The 16839-nt window shown below is 49.7% G+C and overlaps 1 protein-coding gene across 1 annotated transcript in view; it reads right to left on the bottom strand.

Moving 5' to 3' along the window:
- LOC127038221 (natural killer cell receptor 2B4-like) overlaps nucleotides 1-16839 on the bottom strand; it is a 28082-nt gene that overhangs the window by 7844 nt on the left and 3399 nt on the right. The window contains 5 exon segments of the mRNA XM_050930730.1: nucleotides 548-613; nucleotides 4083-4156; nucleotides 5930-6040; nucleotides 11782-12078; nucleotides 12169-12486. Coding sequence (XP_050786687.1) covers nucleotides 548-613; nucleotides 4083-4156; nucleotides 5930-6040; nucleotides 11782-12078; nucleotides 12169-12486 — 866 coding nt within the window.

Genomic DNA, 16839 nt, shown 5'->3' with positions numbered 1-16839 from the left:
GCTGATACCAGGACTAGAACCTTTCAAACCTCAAATCTAATCAGCGATCAATTGGAAATTCTTCGGTCAATATAATTAATAACCTCTCAATAAAAATCAGGCAACAGGTTAGCTGGTAGGAAAAGCTTTCCAAACTTTCAGGGGAGCTGAGCTCTGGAATAGGTTTCTGAGGGAGGTTGTGGAATCCCCATCACTGGAGGGTTTTCAGAACAGGTGGGACAAGGATTGGTCTCAGTTACTTGGTCCTGCCTCAGCGCAGGGAGCTGGACTTGATGAGCTCTCAAGGGCTCTTCCAGCCCAGCATTGCTACAATTCTTCAAGAACCATTAGCCAGATCTTCAGCTAGCGTAAATTGTTATCACTCCATCAAAACCACAAAAGTCAATGGAGTGATGTCAATTTACACCAACAGAAGATCTTGTCCCACAGGCCTGAGAGGTGACTCCTTTCATCCATACGCCTGCACATGGAGCAGCGATGTAAAAGAAAACCTATGGTTTAAAAGCAGCAGAGTGAACCTGGCTTGGGAGGACCACTGGGCACTTACCTGCGGGTTGGAGTTGATCTCAGCGTAGATGGTGTTTCCTACTATTCTGCTCTCTGCATTTCCATTCTGTACAGGGGGAAAAACAACAACTAGGTTGGTTTAAATATCTTAGTCATGGGGAAAGGGGGGGAGGGATTTAATTTCCTTCTTGTCTCTTCAATCAGGATCACTGGCTCAACTGCTGAGAGAATAAAATTCAACCTCCCTCTAGGGCCAGATCCAAGGTGCAATGAAAATCAACAGGAACCATTCCACGACTTCAATGAGCTCTGAATCAGGTTGTCAGAGGATGGACTCATGAATGACAAGCAGCACTGGGGGACTGCAAAGAAGTAGTCACGTTGAAAAAACTTGATCAGCTTTTTTTAAAGCAGATACACAAGGAGTGGATGGTGAGAATGTGGTAGAATTACTCTCTTTGGGGCTTCATAAAGCATTGAATGCCATCTCTCCTTAAAGATAAACTCACAAAGTTAAGACATACAGTGTGGATAGGCCACAGTGGTGCAGACTAAACTGACCGGAGGGGACTCAGTCATGACAACTTTTCCACAGACAAACATGCCCTCCAGACCACAAGGTTCAGTCTGGCCATTCCCTCTGAGGAGGGGTAGCTCCATCACCTACAGCTTGTTTGGAAGGCAGCAGCACATTTGCTTAGTTGGTCAGGCCCTCAGCGATTACTCTAACAAATTTGTGGTCACCCAGATTGTCTCAGTAACAGTAGGGGTAGAGGTCAGAGTCCCCCTGCTACAGAAGTCCCCATCCCTGAAACCTGACCTAAAGGAAAATCCCATTAGCCAATAGCAGTACAGGGCCTATGACACATAGGTGAGTTCTGATTCCAGTCAGTAGAGGACAGCGGTGCATATACACATTAGCCAACAGTGTTACCTCTGATTTTTATGCTGCTTTTATACATTAAATATCTGTACTTATGAAAGACCCATTGCTTATCTGACATTAGCTCCAATTATCCAAGAAATACAGAGACGTGAAATGTAACAAAAACAGGAAAGACGAGACAAATACAGGGAAAGGATTTTAAGACTGCAACAGCTCCAAAAGCGTGAGATGAAATGAGTTCCAGGGGGGAGCAGAGGATCAGAAAGGGAGCAGCTATGCTCAAAGCTGGCCAGAAGGTGGCAGCAGGTGTTTATGAATGAATCCTGCATGTTACTAGGCGTTCTATTCACCTGTCTGGAAAATATATTTCTTATTTCATATCTCACAACAAGCATATTTCTATAGCACTTTTATCCAGCAGGACTGCAAAGCAATGTTTACACTATACACAGGGTTTACTTCCCCCAGCCCTGCAAGGCAGCCAGCTCTGGGGTGGAGCACAGTTGCTGCTTAACAGCTATGCAGCAAATACAAATATTTAGATGGGAAGGAAAGAATGCCTGTGGCTTTCAAAACTTCAAGGGGAATTCAGTCACCCCAACTGGATATACAGCCCTGGGGAAATGGCACTGGAGTGGGAATCAGGAGATCCAGGTTTTACACTCAGCTTTGACCCTGAACAAGTCACTTCCCCCAATCTGTGCCTCAGTTCCCCCATCAATAAAATGAGGGTAATGATGGTGACCTGACTTCATAAAGTGCTTTGTAATCCACAGGTAAAAGGCAGCAACAGAAGTGCTAAGTTATGTATTGTGATGTGATGCTCCATATTCTTTATAGAAATATGCTTATAGGAATATGGCATAATTAAGATACATTTTATGCAAGATGGCACATGTAAGATATCACTGGAAAGGTTATAATTTACTGTATGTGGTTATCCAGTGTGTATGCATGTATCATTTCTGTATCTGGAGTTGGGAATATTAACAATTACAACTGTGGTTATACTTGTAGACGCCCACCAGACAATAAGCGATCAGCCTTAACGGGCCATTAGGAGAAAGACAACGAGTCTTTGAAGATGTGGCTCTCCAACTTCCCGGAGTTCCTTCCTGTGAACATTGCAAATAAACCTGGTTTCATGGTTGCTTTGACACTGCAAGATCAGGTGATAATGTGACCTGGTAAGAAGTGCCACCTTGGACACTGCTGGTACTTTTCCACTGGAAACAAAGGCTTCCCGCCTTACGTAAATTCTATTTAAGGCTAGGGAGTAAGGCAAACAGGACTCTTCTCCACCGCCTTCCTGCCCAAGAAGAAAGGCTGCTGAAAGTATCTGAAGAGACAAAGGAACTGAGCTGAGGGAAAGGCAAGGGCTGAGTCCAGACTATGACAGGGGTCCAGTCTGTAAAGAGAAATAACCAGAACTCTAAGCTCCAGGAACTCTGCAACTTGCCTAAAACATTTAGGGTGAGAATTACTTCTTGAAACTCATTTCATTAAGCTCTTAAGCTTAGTTTGCATGTTTTGTTTTATTTGCTCAGTAATTGTTTATAATCACGTACAATTTACCTTTTATAGTTAATAAACTTGTTTTAGTTTATTCCAAAACCCAGTTTGTGCAATTCATATGGGGGAGGGAGACGGGGAGGGAAGAGGGAAGCTGTGCTTATCTTCCTCCACATAGAGGGAAGGGGTGAACTGATGAGCTTATCTTGTACAGATTTCTCTACAGCGCAAGACAATATTATTCTGGGTGTACTTTCCAGACGGGTAGTGCACTTGAGTGCTGGGCCATTTCCTAGCTGAGTCTTCTCATAGGGAGCCGTTTGCAGACTGTGATATTCTACTGCTGGTGCATCCCTACCTGTGTGTGTTTGCGGCCAGAGAGCCTAATTCAGCAAAACAGAGAGAGGGAGCCCAAGCTAGTGGAGCAGACAGACTGAGTGAAATCCCAGTACATCAGGTGGCATCCTGGATGGAGGGGGTGGGGTCCAACCTGCCACACGTATTACATGGGACTTTCTAGGGGGTTAGTGCAGAAGTCTCTGTTTTCCCCTTGGACTTGTGCTGAAACAGGGACGCTCAATGAAAGTAAAAGGGGACACATTCAAAGCTAATAAAAGGAACTAGTTTTTCAATTAACACATAATTAGACTGTGGAACTCACTCCCACAGGATGTCATTGAGGCCAAGAAGCTAGTAAGAGCCTGTTGGTAGACATTTATATGGAGAACAAGGATATTCAGAGTTATAAAAATAAACCCAAAATTCTGTTTGCAAAAGCTAAAAGCCTCACTCTTCAGGGCTTAAAACAGTCTCTGACTATTAGTGATGAAAATGAGGCCTTCCTTGATAGCTGGTTATCCTACACCTAGAGAAGGGTTCTTCCCTCTTCCAGAGGCTTCCGGTGCTGGCCATTATCACAGATGTGATACTGGACCAGATGGGACTGGGTCTGATCCAGTCTGGCAATGCCCATGTTCCTAGGAATAGTTTTCTATCTGATCTGGGTGGGAAGGGTAGCAGTTATATCTGTTCCTTCTGCCAAAGCAGGGTGGCACTCCATGAGACTCTCTCTGCAAAACATTTCAGCTTTTGCCACCTTAAGCCAGTTGAGCTGTAGCAATACTGCTCTGGCCTTGCCTACAAAGGGGGAAAACAAAGGGATTCCCTCAGGACTCACAGCATTTCTTCTGCGGCCGGCGTCCTCCACTTCCTCATAGATGGTGAGGGACGGGTCACCGTCTTTGGAGGAGCCTTTGAAGAGGCAGAACAAAGCAACTTGTGTAAGAAACCCCATCTCATCCTAGTCTCACACAGGGTGAAAGTTACCCCAGACAAAGCCCTCTGCTCAGCGTTGCATGGGGTGTGGGCAGCTTGCCACTAACAGATCACCCTCAGCCCTGATATTTCCCAGAGCCAGCCACCCTGGTCCCAGTGATCTTAGCATTTCCTCTAAGTCTATTGGTCTCCTACCTCAGGGTCGGGTTCCAGGCTGCAGTGCAGTTAATCAGGACAAGCATTTAAAAAAAAACCCGATAAAAAACTTACCTATAGACAAGAGGCAGTTTCAAGGGGTTACTATGAGCAGGGCCAGCTCTAACTTTTTTGCCACCCCAAGCAAAAAAACCACCGAGTGCCACTCCGCCAAGACACCCCACCCCAAGCGCCACCCCGCTGAACCAAAAAAACAAAAAACTGAGCACTGCCCCACCATCCCAAGATTGGCTGCCCCTTAGAAGGTGCCGCCCTAGGCACATGCTTGGTCAGCTGGTGCCTGGAGCCGGCCCTGACTATGGGTTTACGGGGCCAATTTCTCGCGTCTGAGTCATAGATTCAGTCCAGAATGGAGTCAGAGGACCAGCGTGACCATCTAGTCTCAAACACGCGGCTCGGAGTTATTTCCTGTGGCCCGCAAGCTCCTCGTGGCCTTCCCTCAGTGTTTACCTACAGCGGCTCCAGCCCGACGTGCACGGGGGCAATGCAGGCTCCCTGCCCGCCTTGCCCCCATGCCGCTCCGGGAAGCCGACGGGACCTGCAGAAGGAGGGCTGCAGGGGCATGTGTGGCTGTTGCTTCGGGCACTGCCCCCAGCATCTCTCATTGGCCGGGAACAGGGAACTGTGGCCAATGGGAGCCAGTGCCCACCCCCCAAACCCGTCCTGCAGCCGAACCCCCTGCCCTGTGCCCCGTGCCACACCCCTACCCCCTGCTACACCCCTCCTGCATCCCAATCCCCCACTGCACCCCAACCCCTTGCCCTGAACCCCTGCTGCACCCCATACCCCTCCTGCACCCCGACCCCCTGCCCTGAGCCCCCTGCCCATCCTGACCCCCTGCCACACCCCTCAACCTCCCTGCACCCCATACCCCAACTCCCTGCTACACCCCTCCTGCACCCCAATCCCCCGCTGCACCCCAATCCCTTGCCCTGAACTCCTGCTGCACCCCACACTGCTCCTGCACCCCTACCCCCTGCTACACCCCTCCTGCACCCCAATCCTCCACTGCACCCCAACCCCTTTCCCTGAACCCCTGCTGCACCCCACACCCCTCCTGCACCCCGACCCCCTGCCCTGAGCCCCCTGCCCATCCTGACCCCCTGCCACACTCCTCAACCTCCCTGCACCCCATACCCCAACTCCCTGACCTGAGCTCCCACCACACCCCACCTGACCCCCCCTGGGGGCAGGGAGGGGGTAGAGTTGGGGTGAGGATTTCAAGGAAGGGATGGGAAGAGGCAGGGCAGGGCCTCATGGAAGGGGTGGAGTGGGTGCAGGGCTGATGGTGGCAGCGGGGAGGTGTCAGGTAATGGGGCCCTTGGGCCAATGTACTAATCCTCATGTGGCCCTCATGGTCATTGGAGTGTGAAACCCCTGCTCTAGCCTGATTGCCACTGTAACAGGGCTCAGCAGGGAGGGCTGGAGGTGCATAGACATCTCTCCACCATCCGTATGTGGCTCTCATCTTAGTCACTTTCATGACCTGAAGGTGAGGTTCCTCTACGGGATGAGCTCCTTTTAACCACTTACTTCGCTTCTTCCGATGCTTGCAGAGGAAGATGAGGGTGAGCACCGTGAGCAGAAGCAGCAGCCCCAGACCTGCAGCAACAATTGCCCACAGTGGGACTTTCTGAAAAAAGTCTGTAAGAGAGAAAGGTGACAAGCCGAGCGAGCTCTCATTACACTGCAGCATGCCAGAGCCTTTTCTGACCCTTATTCTCCATCCTACTTTTAGCATTTTTATAATGGATTAGTTAGTGGGCAGTAGATGCTTTGGTAAATGATAGATGAATTGTCACAGAGCCCAACAGACTGCTGAGAAATATTGTCAACCATTGGTATTCAATAAAATCATGAGTTTGGGTTACAAAATCCATGTTTTTCCTCCTTTTATTTTGCCCTCTGGTTTCCAATCTTTTAGAGTTGACTTGGATCATATTTGTCTCCCAAACCCATGGATGGCTAGAATTTTTTTTTTTTGAATACGAAAGAAAGCAGAGGGTCTCACGTCATCACCTGACTCCAGGAGTTGGGGCTGTAATAAAAATGCTTAAGAGCTTGCAACACTAGCCTCTGGTATATAACCATCTGTAACACCTTCTACAGATGTGCTCATGCATATACTATTCATATCCACAGCAAAAAAAAAAATAATAAACCACTGACTTTTTGACAATCAACCTGTTTACTCATCCAAAATACTCCCTACTATGTCTTACAACAGGCCAGGTTCCTCCGAGTAAGGTGACATTTCCTCATCAGCCCCAATCAGCTCTCTTTCCCTCACTTCTCGTTCTATAGGCACATAACCCATTACAATACTTGCAACTAGAGTGGGTCAAAAGTGTTCATTGAAAGGGTTTGACAAAAAAGGCATTTTTTGAAAACAAAAATAGATTTCAGTGAAATTGTGTTATCAAAAGGCTATATTTTTTCCTCTGTCAAAACATGCCATTTTCAGAAGGAAATGTTTTGTTTTTCATTCTGAAACAAATTTCTGCTTTTTTTTTTTTTAAGTTGAAAAGGTCAAACAGGAGCACAATGTTCTTATCTGATTGAAGTGAAATGTTTTGATCAACCTAAAATGCAGCTTTTTTCATTTTAATTTCAATTGGGAGGAAAAATTCAATTTTGTTTTGTTCCACTGGGACTTTGTAGGTGCTACTTCAATCATAATTATAGCAAAGAGACACTGCTTATAATCAAGAGGAATAACAGCCGGTCTGTTTCCTTGCAGAACATTAGTAGTTTCCTGAGGTCTCCCATCCGACTACTGAACCACCTCAACCCTCCTCAGCACTGACTGGGAACAATGACATCTGAAATTGCAGGTGTATCCCTGCCTAGCCCTTTTCTGGGATGAGCTATTTGAATCCCAGCAATGTCAGGCTGGAAAGGACCTCAAGAGGTCATAAAGTCTAGCCCCCAGCACTGAGGCAAGACCAAATAAACCCAGACCGGCCCTGACAGGGTTTTGTCCAGCCTGTTCTAAAAAGCCTCCAGTGATGCGGATTCCACAACCTCCCTGGAAGCCTGTTCCAGAGCTTATCTACCCTTAGAGCTAGAAAGTTTCTCCTAATATCTAACCTACACCTCCCTGTAGAGAGGTCAAGATTCACCAGTGCAGCACCTCCTGCTGGTTATCCTGGGAATTAGCTCAATTTCAGCCCAGAGCATCTTCTGCAGGCCAGTGGCTCACCTGCCTCAGGCCCCGTGTTCCATCCAGACCCCTTTACCTCAGGGTTCTGCTCCAGTAATATCCCAGGCTGGTTCTCCCAGTCCTCATACCTGCATAGGCCTCTATCAAGACCTGCAGCTTGAGGAGTTGCCAGGCTGGATCAGCCCAGGCTGCCCTGCCCTGCTCTTCTCTGTCTCCAAGTACTCTTCTCTCCCAGATAGCCAGATCCTTCTCTCTCAAGAGCTAGAGCAAGACTGACTCAGTGCCTGGCTCACAGTCTTTTTATAGGGCCAGCTGTGGCCTGATTGGGGCATGGCTCCAGCTGTGGCTGCTTCTCCAACCAGCCTAGCCTTTTCTCTCAGGAGCGGGGCAACTGCCCCGCTACACTCCCTTGCTGCGGGATCTCTTGGAGCTTGGGTGCAGGGATGGGTCTGTCATTCGCCCTCCTGTCCCTGGATCAGGAGAAGGCGTTCGACAGGGTGGACCATGGGTATCTCCTGAGCACTCTGCGAGCATTAGGCTTCGGATTCCAGTTTTTGGGTTTTCTCCAGGTGCTGTATGCTTCCGCAGAGTGTCTGGTCAGGCTCATCTGGACCCTGACCAAGCTGGTCAGCTTTGGGCGGGGAGTACGGCAGGGGTGCCCCCTCTGGGGCCAACTGTATGCTCTGGCGATCGAACCCTTCCTCTGTCTCCTCCCCAGGAGGTTGACGGGGTTGGTGCTTCAGGACCCGGAGCTGCGCCTGGTCCTGTCAGCGTACACCGACCATGTGCTCCTCGTGGTCCATGACCCGGGCGACTTGGCGCGGGTGGAGCCTTGCCAGGCTGTGTACTCGGCGGCCTCCTCCACCCAGGTCAACTGGGTCAAGAGCTCTGGCCTGGTGGTCAGGGACGGGTGGCAGGCGAGCTCCCTCCCACCGGCACTTCAGGCCATCCGGTGGAGTGCCGGTCCGCTGCTCTGTCTTGGCGTTTACGTTTCTGCCACACATCTGTCTTCGCCGGAGAACTGGCAAGGTTTGCAGGGCAGGGTGACGGAGCAGCTCCGGAAATGGACAGGACTCATCCGATGCCTTTCCCTTCGAGGGAGGGCACTGGTGCTCAATCAACTAGTCCTGTCCATGCTCTGGTACTGGCTCAACACCCTGGTCCCGGACCCAGTTTTCCTGGCGGACCTCCGGAAGGGGTTCTGGAATTCTTTTGGCAGGACTGCACTGGGTCTCTGTAGGGGTTCTCCATCTGCCCCTGGAGGAGGGAGGGCAGGGCCTGAAGTACCTGCACACTCAGGTCCACGTCTTCTGCCTCCAGGCCCTGCAGTGGCTTCTTTGTGGTGCGGGTAGTCTGGCATGGAGAGTACGGGCCCATGCCTTCCTCCGCCGCTTCCAAGGGCTCCGATATGACTGGCAGCTCCTTTATCTCTATTCAAGGGGTCTTCCACGAGACCTCTCTGGGCTGCCAGTCTTCTACCAGGAGCTCCTCCAGGCCTGGAAGCTGTTCTCTGCAACCAGGTCCGTGGCGGCCACCGAGGGGGCCGACCTCCTCGCGGAGCCCCTGCTACACAATCCCCAGCTCCATGTGCAGGTGGCGGAGTCCCCCGCGGTGCACCAGAGGCTGGTCTTGGCGGAAGTCACCAGGGTTGGAGACCTTCTGGACTGCAACTGGGGAGACTGGCTGGATCCCCTGACATTGGCTCAGCGCGTGGGGCTCTCCAGACCTTGTACTCCCCGGCGCGTACTACAGGAGGTGAAGGCCGCTTTGCCGCCCGCTGCTCGGGCCTACCTCGACCGGGTCCTGCACGAGGGCACGCCCCGCTCACTCTCCACCCTGGGCCCTCTGGACCTTTTCTTCGGGCCCCTGCCCCGTGGACCCGACCGGGCCCCCCGCCCCTTCTCCGCAAGCTGGCTGCACGATCTGCAGCCGGTCTGCTTCCAAACCGTGCCAAGGAAACATCTCTACACGCTCATGCTCCACACCCTTCACTTCCTTACCCTCATGTCCTGCCCTGACACAAAGTGGCGGGACCTCCTGCCACCTCTTGGGGGTGAGGAGCCCCGGTGGGCCAGCCTATACTCTACCCTGGTCCAGAGGCCCGCCGGGGATATCAGCTGGTGGCTCCTTCATGGGGCCATGAGCACGGGCGTGTATTTGGTGCAGTTTACCCCTGCCCCAGACGCCTGCCCCTTCTGCGGCACTAGGGAGACCCTGGCACACGTTTACTTAGAGTGCACCAGGCTGCAGCCCCAATACCTGCTCCTCACTAATATACTGTTATGTTTCTGGCTGCACTTTTCCCCTCACCTCTTTCTTTATGCACTCCCTATCCGTGGCCCTCAAAGTCGTGGAACCACCTGGTCAACCTCCTCCTGGCCCTGGCTAAAATGGCCATCTACACAACCAGGGAGAGGAGGTTGGCCTATGGAGACTCCTGTGACTGTGGGGCTTGTTTCCAATCCTCTGTCCGTTCACGTATCCGGGCAGAGTTTCTCTGGGCAGCATCCACTGGCTCCCTTGATGCCTTCGAGGAGGTGCTGTCTGGGGTTCTCTGCTCAGTGTCCCCATCAGGCTCCCTTCTTTTGACCCTCTGACCGCACTCCTGTCCCTGTTCTTGTATTAGTTGTCCACAGACATCAGTTGGGTTTTGAGGTCCTGTAGATCCTCCCCTTAGGCTAGGGGGGGATCCACTTCCCAGAACCCAATAGGTACACTCCCTTGCTGCAGGTGGGAGGGATAGCTCAGTGGTTTGAGCACTGACCTACTAAACCCAGGGTTGTGAATTCAATCTTTGAGGGGGCCACTTAGGGATCTGGGGCAGAATCAGTACTTGGTCCTGCTAGTGAAGGCAGGGGGCTGGGGGCTGGACTTGATGACCTTTCAAGGTCCCTTCCAGTTCTAGGAGATAGGATACGCTCCTTTGCTGCAGATTAAGCCCATTGCTTCTTGTACTACCTTCAGCGGACATGGAGAACAATTGATCACAGTTCTCTTTATAACAGCCCTGCGCATATTTAAAGACTACTGTGAGGTCCCCCCATCTTTTCTCAAGACTAAACAAGCCCAGTGTTTTTTAATCTTTCCTCACACATCAGGTTTTTTTAATCTTTTGCCATTTTTGTTGCTCTCCTCTGAACTCTCGGCAGTTTGTCCCCATCTTTCTTAAAATGTGACAACTAGACCTGGACACAGGACTCCAGCTGAGGCCTCACCAGTAATCAGAAGAGCGGGACAGTGACCTCTCATGTCTTACATATGATGTTCCTGTTAATGCACCCCAGAATGATATTAGCCCTTTTAGTAACTGCATTACATTGACGACTCATTCAATTTATGAGCCACTGTAACCCTCAGACCTTTTCAACAGTACAACTCCCTAGCCAGTGGTTTTACTTGCAAACATGTGTCCCCTGCACTGGGGACCGAAAGTAGTGTGAGGTCTGGGGTGGTTCTTAAATCCCACAGGAGGAACTTCCATGGTCTTGGACCAGCCCAAAAACCTGTTGCCTTCACAGATGAGCTTTACCCTGTTCTAAACTGTTTCGCTCACAGGGTCCTCTGTATCGGGGTTTGGGAGCTGGATTTACACAGGATCCTTTGAAAATCCCAATCCTGGCTAAAGGGCTGGTCCAAAATTTTCCTTCACATGTGTTTTGACCGAAAATTCCTTTTTTTGGTTAAATAAAATATTTTCATGAAGAGTATCTGCTTCCAGTGGAAAATTTTGAGTTTTATGTGGAAATAACCCCAAAAATAAAAAAACATTGGCTTTGGCCAAAAATGTTCGGGTTTTGGTTTATTGATGGAAAGTCTAAATGTTGTGTGGAAAATTTAGATTGAAACAATTTTGTTATTTTGTGTAAATTTTCTCCATATTTGGGAAGAGGGGAGAAATGTTTCCCAAAGAGCTCTACCTATCCTACAATTCCTACCTCACTTCCAAGCTGCCACTGCCCCGAGTGACGCTGGGCAAGTCACATCACTGCTCTGTGCCTCAGTTTCCCCATTTGTCAGATGAGGGTGATGATACTGCCCTCTTTTGTGAAGTGCTTGGAGATTTCCAGCTGAAACGTGCTATATAAGAGCTATTAGTCAAAGAGAACAAGATCCACACTATTGGAAACACATCAGTATCACTGAAACCTAGACCCAGAGCCCCAGGCATTTAAAATGCAGAAGACAAAAAATCCACACATTTATTCTGCTGAGGAATATTTACCTGTAGCTGGGGAGTGGCACAATGATTTGCCATCTGCAGTGTCTGCGGCCCAGCTGGCTCGGTTACTAGCGTTACATCGGTAGAAGATGTCACTGCTGTTTGCATTAATTGCTACGTGCAGCAGGGATTGGTTCCCAGGGAGCTGATGGTCCCTGTCAGATGGGATCCAGGACGTGCCTCGGGACCAGCTGTAGGTGACTCTGTCAGCGCCAGGCACCGAGCAGGACAGGGTAACGTTGCACTGGCCAAGCTCCGGGTGGGTAGAGAGCACCGTGAGGTTTGGCTGCCGCACTCGGTCTGAAAGGAGAGACCCTTGTGAGAGATGCTGAGGAAGGGGGCTACTGTCAGTGACACACACTAGGGAAAAACGTGATCTTTGCTACTCACTAAACACAGAGACATGGAACTTTGTGATGTCGATAAGGCCTCCTCCAGTTTCAATTTGCAAGGAATATAGGCCACTGTCTGACTTCTTAACGGGATCAATCTGCAGTGAGAGATTCTCAGGGTAGAAAGTGACTCTGTTGATAAAATGTGGGGATGACCCATGGTCAGGGTCCCCTTTGTTAAATGTTACAATCCGATACGTCTCTGCTGAGTCTAGTGTCACCTCCCAGGTGATTTCTGCCCAAGGCTCCGGCAATTTCAGTGGCAGTAACTGGACGGATTCCCCTGCAATTGCAGCCACTTCCATTTCTTTACAACCTGGGGGTTCAAAAGTACAAAGAGCAGGTGAGTGCAGGGTTAACTGAGTCCTCAGTTTGACAGGGAAACCTGGGATAAAACGGGATCATTTCCTGGCCTGGCTTAGGTAGGTGGAATTTAGTGCTGGTGAAAGATGCTGAACTGGTCAACCTGGAATCCTCTATTAAACCACAGAGTGGCTGCACCCCAGGCTCCCCTGTCTGCTCCCTGACTGTGCATCAGCACTGACCTGTACCAGTGTGGGGTCAGCCCCTGTGGCCAGTTCAATCCTTGCTCCACTCCACTTTTCACTGTCATGGGCAAAGAGGTTTCCACCATGTCCCAGGGGAGGCTGATCCCCACTGTCTCACACTTCTTGGAGTGGTGGAATGGGCTTGTGGCTAAGGCACTGAGCCAGGCCTGGGGACACCTGGGTACAGTGTTGCCAGCTCTGCCACAGACTCCAGGGATGACCTTGGGCAAGTTGCTTCACCTATCTATGCTTCAGTTTCCTTCCTAAAAGTGGGGCTACTCATAAGATGCCCTTTCCTTCCAATCTCTCTGTCCTGTCTATTTAAAGTGTCAGGTCTATGGGGCAGGGACTGTGTACCTGCAGCATCCCACATTTTAATAACCCCTGGCTCTTATCGGTACATCTCAACATGCTTTCCAAAGGAGGTCACTTTCATTAGCCCCATTTTACAGCTGGGTAAACTGAGGCACAGGGAAGGGAATGGTCACTGAGCAGGAGAGTTAGGAACAAGCACTCAGGTCTGCTGAATATCATCCCAGTGCTCTAACCACTCAGCCACACATGATGGCTCCTGGGTACTACCAGAATATCATCACTGATACTCCTGGCTAGATGTTCAGTCTCCCTGGCCCATCCGGGCCCCAGATTCCTTCTTCAGTCTATCAGCAAGGTTGGGAAATGAGCTTTCATTCATTAGCATTTAGATGACAGTGCCAAGTGGGATGGTCTTACGGACTATACCTTGGACCCCTTTCCCCAGAAGCTGCACGAAGCCCCACGCTGTCTTTTCACACAAGCCCCGGAGCAGGCCCTGGGCACTAGCAGCTCCTGCAAAGCATTGCTGAGAAGCTCTTGAAAAATAACCCCTAAGAGCATGAGCATTTTCTGCTCATCTGCCTTTTCCTGTGTGTGGTTAAGTAGGTGCCATTGTCTCCAAGCCAGCAACGCAGGTAATCTGCTCTAGGGACCCTCAGAGGAGGGACAGGCGTGTGCAAATGGAGCTGTTAAACAGCTTCCCTCTTTCCCATCACAGCTGCTGGGGGACAGGGTGGGACCTAGAGGAAGCCGCTGGTGTGAGCAGGATTGCTGGGACTGGAGCTTCCACACTCGATCAGATCATTGGTCCATCTAGCCCAGCCTCCCACTTCCAGCAGCACCCACCAAGGTGCAGGGCAGAAGCTGCTGTGTCGGTAGGAGAGCAGCGCTGCTGTTACAGACACTTTCCTCCCACATCCACTCCCCGGGATGCAGGCAGCCAAAGCAGGACACAGAGGGCCTGAGCGTCATTCACACCAAGGCTCCTTTACATGGCCTGAGAATGTAAATAAGGTTCTGATGTTCAGGGCTCAGTTCTCAGTTGTGCTCAATTTCTATTTGGCTCAGCTTTGGGGTGGGTGGGTACATGGGACCTTTCCACTCTGCTTATCTTGGGCATCCCAGAGACTGGAACAGTCCCTGGCATAACTTAGACCAGCTTCAGGGCTGCTCCAACTTATCCTGTGCAACCAAGCATTTGTCGGAGCTTTATGGGCTCTGTCCCACCCCCTCCTGAACCTGGCATGCCCCCTCTCCGGTCCTCCCTGACACATTCCCTACCCTGGCTTTTCCCACCCAAGACTTCCCCTGAAAGAGGGAGAGCCCTCAGCTGCCCGTTTCCAGCAGCCTCGTGGGGGCTCAGTAGCATAGAGACCTGACCCTCTCAGTGAAACTGACTCCCGGACAGCAGCCTTGCACGGGGCCTACGCGGAAGTGAGGTCTCACTTCAGCCCACGGGATCCAGGGCTGGCCACTGTACAGTGAATCACACACTTAGCCGCTGCCTCAAGAATAACACCATGGTCTGTGCTAACGCCTTGGTGCATCTTCCGCTCAGCAGACAGGCTGAGCTGCATTTAACTCGCAGGTCAGCCTCTCCCTGAGACGCATTCTCCACAGCAGAGCAGTCAGTGTTAGCTTTACACTAGGGTTACCATTGGGGTTGGAGGTATTCCTGGGGTTGGACATTTTTCTGATGGTTTCACCACATGACAGTCTTTAATTAAAGATTAATCTTGAATTCCTGGAGCCTCCAGGACAATCCTATTGGCAGCCCTAGTTAACACATGCCCCCTGCCCTCTCTTCCCCACACACTTCTACATAAATAGCCACAAGGACAAGGTTGAATTACATGAAAACAATCAAAAGGAAGACGCTAGAATAGGTATTGTCCCATGCTCGGTAGGACACCAAAAGGCAGGTTTACTCTTTAAGAAACGGAATATTGTAATAAATAAGAACTCGTTTTTCGTACAGGGCTTTTCGTCCATAGATCTCAAAGCACTTTGCAAAAGTGGGTCAGCATCATTATCCTCATTTTACAGGTGAGGAAACTGAGGCACAGAGCAGGGAAGTGACTGACACCATGCATCGTTGTGGAGCTGGGAACAGAACCTGGAAGGGGAGGCAGATCCCCAGCTGGTGTCAATCAGAAAACAGATTTCTGTTGCAGGCAATGGAGTTATGTCAGTTTACACCCGATGAAGATCTGCTCTCGCTCAGCCCCACCCCACTCCAGAGCCCTATCCATGGAGAGCACACAGCTATGGACCTGATTCTCATTTACCCTAAGGCCCCTTTACACCCCTCTGCCATCGTAAAGCAGCCTTAAAGTGGGAACATCTGTAATTTACATCTACATACGGCCTCTTTAACATGGCCAGTGGGACATAAAGGAGCCTTCATGAAAATGAAATTCAGGCCCGAAATGTTTAGCACTTTTAACCTCTCCTCACGAATGAGTTTTTATGGCCCCTGGATAATTTGAGCTGCTTATCTGTGAATTCCCTTCAGTTTGTAAACTCTCTTGTACTGAATTATCCAACACAGACCCGCATATTCTAGCAACCGAGAAACACACAATCACCTCTCTGTTCCATGACGTGATACTTCTGCATATGCATCCCCAAAGCACATCAGCTTGCCTCTTGCTGTGCCTATCTCATTCACAGCTCATGCCAAGGCCCCTAGGCCTCCCTCAACCCTGACAAATGCATAGCAGGAAACTCACCTGGCTCACCTGTGTGTTATTACCATCAATAGCATCATAAGAATGTGTCCGGACTTTATGGAATGCTTGTAGGATGCTGCATGTATTAATCTTACTCATAATATCTGTCTCCCATGCCAGAAGATGATGTTCTAATGTTTGCTAAGTTTGCTGAGACTGTAGATTCCCCCCCAGTCAGAGGAGAAGCAATATTAAGTGTGAAATGCTAGTTTACCACAAGCAGGGTTCTCTCCTCCCCACCACCACAAGATGTACAGACACCAGACAAACCACTGTGGATAGAAGCCTTTGTTGATTTTGCTTCCCCCACACTTCTGAAGAGGGGACATGTGCAAGCCCATGTCCCAGCAGAGTTTGAATGTGGGGGGAAGAGAGTAAAAATGACTGTTTAAGATAAATTGGTCTCTTTATGCTGTCTGGACTCTGAGGGGCAAAGATTCCTAAACATAAGCAAGAGATTCCCCCAAGCTGCTTGGCTTGGGTTAGCCCTAGAGGACATACAAGCTTGCTTATTACAGATGCTTCTATTGCCTTTTGTGTATGTTCACCTGCTTTAACCTTGTCAATAACGCTCATTTCTTTTTCCTAGTTAGCAAACCTTTAGCTAGGTTGTTACAGGATTGGTTACAAGAGTTGTCTTTGGGTTAAGATACCAGTGCAACTGACTGAGGGTAAAAACAACAGCACCTTACAGACTAACAAATTTATTTGGGCATAAGCTTTCAAGGGCTAAAACCCACTTCATCAGATGCATGGAGTGAAAAATACAGAAAGCAGCATAAATATTACAGCACATGAAAAGATGGGAGTTGCCTTACCAAGTGGGGGGTCAGTGCTAACGAAGCTAATTCAATTAAGATGGAAGTGGCCTATTCTCAACAGTTGACAAGAAGGGGTGTTTTCCTCCTTTCTTGTCAACTGTTGAGAATAGGCCACTTCCACCTTAAATTGTAGGCTCAACTTAAATGTATTACAACACCATGAAATTTCAGATTTAAATATCTGAAATCATGAAATTTATGATTTTTTAAAATCTTATGACCATGAAATTGACCAGAATTGACTGTGAATTTG

The sequence above is a fragment of the Gopherus flavomarginatus genome, chromosome 20, assembly GCF_025201925.1.
Source record: "Gopherus flavomarginatus isolate rGopFla2 chromosome 20, rGopFla2.mat.asm, whole genome shotgun sequence".
In the NCBI taxonomy this organism is placed as follows: Eukaryota; Metazoa; Chordata; order Testudines; family Testudinidae; genus Gopherus; species Gopherus flavomarginatus.
The sequence above is the reverse complement of the archived record's forward strand: the minus strand, read 5'-3'. Positions and strand labels throughout refer to the sequence as shown.